Source organism: Anneissia japonica, unplaced genomic scaffold, assembly GCF_011630105.1.
Source record: "Anneissia japonica isolate Jap-2015-1 unplaced genomic scaffold, ASM1163010v1 scaffold287833_len2544123_cov190, whole genome shotgun sequence".
NCBI lineage: Eukaryota > Metazoa > Echinodermata > Crinoidea > Comatulida > Comatulidae > Anneissia > Anneissia japonica.
In genome coordinates, this window is record NW_022757233.1 from 530,356 (window position 1) to 535,489 (window position 5,134).

The 5,134-nt window shown below is 34.9% G+C and overlaps 1 protein-coding gene across 1 annotated transcript in view; it reads left to right on the plus strand.

Annotated features, from left to right (window-relative positions):
- Window positions 1-100: 100 nt before the first annotated feature.
- Window positions 101-5,134, plus strand: part of LOC117124605 (testis-specific serine/threonine-protein kinase 2-like) — an 8,696-nt gene continuing 3,662 nt past the window's right edge. The window contains exons 1-4 of the mRNA XM_033270900.1: window positions 101-328; window positions 589-696; window positions 1,307-1,506; window positions 4,994-5,049. Coding sequence (XP_033126791.1) covers window positions 101-328; window positions 589-696; window positions 1,307-1,506; window positions 4,994-5,049 — 592 coding nt within the window. The remainder of the gene's footprint in view (window positions 329-588; window positions 697-1,306; window positions 1,507-4,993; window positions 5,050-5,134) is intronic.

Genomic DNA, 5,134 nt, shown 5'->3' on the forward strand with positions numbered 1-5,134 from the left:
AAAAATGGCCTATTATACAGACTTCAGTCTCAATTGCAGCAAAGATGAATAATTAAATAAAAGAACCGTAGGCCTATACAATTATTGTATTTAACTGCAAATGACCGGGAAACAAACAGGGAACCGGCAGCAATTTAGCTACGTCAAAACTAAGCAGCAGTACATTGCAATCGAAACGGCAGATTGTAAGAGACATGGGTATGTACTTACCGAAACGACGTTAGGAACTGGCGCATACGCAAAGGTAAAGCTGGCACGAGTGGTAGAAAAGAAACTCGAGCGATATGAGCGGCTAAGAACTGATTTGAAAGATAAGGGGCACAATTTGGTAAGATTATTATTGTATGTAGGCCTAAGTAAGGCCTACTACTTACTGCTACCGGTCATACAGGCTAGGCCTAGTGTTAATTCATATATGAATTCAAACCAAAGAAAACTAGATGCTAAGAATAAGATAAGAATACGTCGACTATTGATGATCGATGTATAGAATTGTCAATTATCCATAAAGAAAGGGAGTAAAGTAAAAGTATTATTTACGCCATCACTAAATGCACTTAACTAAAATTATAATAAACCCCTTCATAGGTTGCGATAAAAATTATTTCGAAGAAGGAAGCTCCATCTGAGTACATTAATAAGTTCATGCCTCGAGAAGTGGACGCCTTAAAGGTCACCTACAAACACCCAAACCTCGTAAGTTCAGTTGCCTTTCACATGTGACATATTATGATTTAATAACTTCGATATTTCGTCGTTAGATTCTTCTTCCTTAAATCAGGGAACAGTGAAAATTCACTGTTCCCTGCTTAAATTTACAAACAAAAAGTAGGAGAAGCAATATATATAATACGTGCTCACAACCAGGTCTAGGGGTAGAGCGCATATGAAGTTGTACCAGGGCGCAGGATGGGTTGGGTGGAAGTCCCAACTTGAAGTATAATGTAGGAATTGCTTTGATTTGCGGTTAGTATTGAAGTGGTACATACAGATAAATATTTATTTTTCATAAAAATTTGTTGCCACTGGATTTATTAGATTTTAACACGCACCGATTACAATTTAGTTATCAGAGGCCAGCAAAATGCGTAGTGACTGATATGAAGCCGCAGGGTTCCAACCTCAGCCCTAACATGGTTCGGTTGTGACGAAGGTTTAATGTTGTTAGAATATGGCACCTAAAGGCTCTTGGCAATAGCACAGTCACACTCTCCCGACGGGGTGGTGGGGAGGTGGCGAATTGCTCCCCCAGACTCCCACTGGAATTCACTAGAGCCACCGCACCGAATTATCAATTTAATTTCAGGTCCAGTTGTATGAAGTGTTTCGGACAGACATTCGTATCTACCTGGTGGTGGAGTATGCCCCAAATGGTGATATCTTATCGTACATAAACGAATGCGTACTGCAGAATGGATGTGGGATAAAGGAAGACAGAGCTAGACACCTTTTCAAGCAAATAATCGCTGGCGTAGCACACTGTCACAACCTTAATGTTGTTCACAGGTAGGTTTTCCAGGGGTCCAAAGTAGGAAAAGTCCATTCTGGAAGATCTGCGGTGGCGGAAATAGAGTGGGGGAGGGGGATTGGGGTGCTCAAAAGTAAGAAAGTTTATGATTATGTCAACTATTTCTTTTTTTCTCCATTTTTTAAAATAATTTAGACAAATTTAGGGGGATCTCGGCCGACAATGAAACGAAAACACAGTACTACCACAAGATAGATAGATAGACAGACAGACAGACAGACAGAACGACAGACAGACAGACACACCGACAGACAGACAGATAGATAGATAGATAGATAGATAGATAGATAGATAGATAGCCATTCTCTCTGCTTGTTATCAACAAAAAACATGATCCTGCTACTTCAAAATTTAAAAGCAATCTTATTTTCGATTTTCCTCAATTGAATAATAGAACAAGAATAAACAAGAATATAGAATAATAAGGGGACTGTAATAAAGGTCAAACAAGAAGAAAAAAAAAACCAGTTCTTGTCATGTTCGACCTATAAACACACACATTGTAAGCATACATGATACCTAGGCCTACGCACACCTTAATAAATCAATGAAATAAAATAAATAAAAAGAATATGTGAATAAATAATTAAATAAATAAATTAAAAATAAGTAAATAAATAAATAGAATAATAAACTAATAACAAATTATAACATAAGCACTACTTCGATCAAAATATTTTTAACTATTATTATGACGCACTTGAATATTTATTTATTTATTTATTCAACTGAACATACACTTTTGTTTCAGTGGCACACAACATTTCGGTGCGTTCAATGAGAAAGAAAAACAACTAAACAAAAAGAAACTAAAAGTTATACAAAACAATTATACAATAACAGTATTCAGTACTGTATTGGTTTTGAAGCAAAATCCACTAAATAAAAAACAACATTACTGTAGTAATACTATTTTTAAAGTTAACAAATTATTACGTTATTAAGATACAGATAAGCACATAAAAAAGAAAAAAGAAAATCAAAACACAACAACACAAAAGATTACTTATGAGGTAGAGGCATGCAATAATAATGACCTTTCTTTCCACAGGTTTTTAGACAATGATTTGCTAAATTTATCCATTTCCACAATAATTTACTTTTTATATAATTCATTTTCATTGCCAAGAATAAAACATACCTTTTCTGTAATATGTAAAGAGTTAAATTTATCCCAAACGTGGTGAAAGTTTAGTGATTGGAGATTATTTTTAAAGTGTAATATTTCCATCCTTCTAATACAAGCAGAAAATTATCCATGTCTTCAATGGAATTATCATTGCACACCTTACAAAATCCAGTGTCACTCTGATCATTAGACCATTTTTTAGTTCGCTGTTGGAGAGGAGGGTATTTGAACGGAGCTTAAATTTTATTGATGCTCCTTCAAAATCAGTACCGTCAAGAAGGTACTCCTCCATACTTCGTGACGTTTTAATTAATGAATATTTTACAATTAGAAGGTTTGCTTTTAATATCATCCTTCCAGCAATTTAACGAATTTTGATTTATAGCATGTTTTATTTCAGCTGCCCATATAGGATTGGGTATATCTCGATTATCTTTAATATAATGGAAAATACTCTCAATGTTACATTTCTGAAATATATTATCGACACAACCAAGTAATTTATAACTCAAGTTATTGATATTTTCAGATGCAGTTAGGGCTTTAAGTAACAGCTTTGGCCAACGATCTTCTTCCATTTTCATAATACGATCGATATAATTTAGTCTGAAGATGTTCTGGGAGTCGATGATGGGGGACCATCCGAGGTCTCCGTAAAAGGTAGAACGGGGTGTGTTTCTTGGAGCCTTTAGAATACACATCGCCGTTTGCATTTGCAGCCTTTCAATTTTTTCAAGATCACTTTTGCTTCCGTTTACCCACACCGCACCTGCGTAATTGATAGATGGAAGTGCGATCGTTCGCCACAGGATGTTACCATAGTATACTCTATTAAAATTATTTAGATTATTGATAATTTATTTTATATAACCGATAAGACGATTTCCTTTTTTAATTACATATTCTACATGATTATGATCATTCATATTTCTTGAGATAAGTACACCAAGGTACTTATATGTATCTCTTTCATTTATGCTGTAATCACCTAATTTCCAAACTTCGTTTTTATTTACACGTTTACGTTTCTCATAATTAAAGTTCAATTTCCATTGTTTTGCAAATTTAGTAGCAATCTCAAGCATTCTAACCAACTGGCGCTCATCTTCTGCCAGTAAGACTACATCATCCGCCCAGAATACGGCTCCATATGCCAGTTGTTATTTATATGTACACCAATATCATGGGATCTAAGTAGCTTGGTAAATTCATTAATGAAAATACAGAATAATATTGGCGACAAAACACAGCCCTGTTTGACCCCCTGGTGTATTTTAAATTCATCCGTCATATCCCTAAATTTACCTTTCCTTTTACATCTTTATATAATAAATCAATTAATTTCCAGGCACGACCTCTGATGCCCACATCCAATGCTGATTTTTAAATAATAATATGAAATTAAGCTTAAGTTTCCTACGGAAAGACGAAAAAGACACATCGTTCCAAAAACGAGGTCCTGAAACTGTAAACAAATAGTTAGAGCTTCATAGACGAGTAAAGGGAATACGGTAAAACCTCGAATTGAAGCCCTTGTTTTTGCGAACTTCGGATGGGTTTCTTTTCGAGGCTAATTTTGCGAAGTAAACAGGGGGCTTCTTTTCAAAATGAATGCTGTAAATTTTGGGGATTTGTACTATAAAACAATAAATAAGACCACCGTAACACCAGTCTGTATCACCGGCATTAAATCACTGTATAAACCAAGCGTTTTTGAATTTATTTTGATATTTGAAATTCATGTACAGTTTATGTTCTGCACTATATCGAGTGGAGGATAGGGGGAGGGGACTTCAATTCGAGATGGGCTCCTTCTAGAGATTAAGCCCATTGGGCGTCAATTCGAGGTTTTACGGTATACTTTTCACCGGTATTGTTACGTAAATTATGTGGATTATGAGGTTATGAGATTATGAGATTTATATAGCGCATAACACCGGGGTCTCTATGCGCTGATACAACAGAAAGCAAAAAAAGAAAACTAAACCATTGATCTATTCTAACTAACCATGAATAAACCCCCCCCCCCCCAAAAAAAAAAAACCATTCAAAAAAAAACATTATCAGAGGAACCAAGATCATTGCACCGTTCTCCTGCAAAGCAATAGCTGCACTAATGCAAGGCAATAGATGGAACATTGTTGGGCAAAGTTTGTTTTGGTCATATTGATACATAAATGAAGCAATTTGGACTTTGTGAATGTTATAAAATTTTAAGAGATTAAGTTTCTTAAATAATGGTTCAGAAATAATGGTACTAACATCAGGTCTACTTTTATACTACTACCCAGATCAAATCAAATGCAATCTGGCTGTTATCCTTATTTTTTCTCTAGGGATTTAAAATGTGAAAATATTCTACTAGACGAGAGTGATAACATCAAAATTACAGGCAAGTTGATTCACTTTAATATGGCTCATTTTTTAACATTTTTGAACATCAAAATCTAATAATTCTTTGGTTTTTATCTGCACCA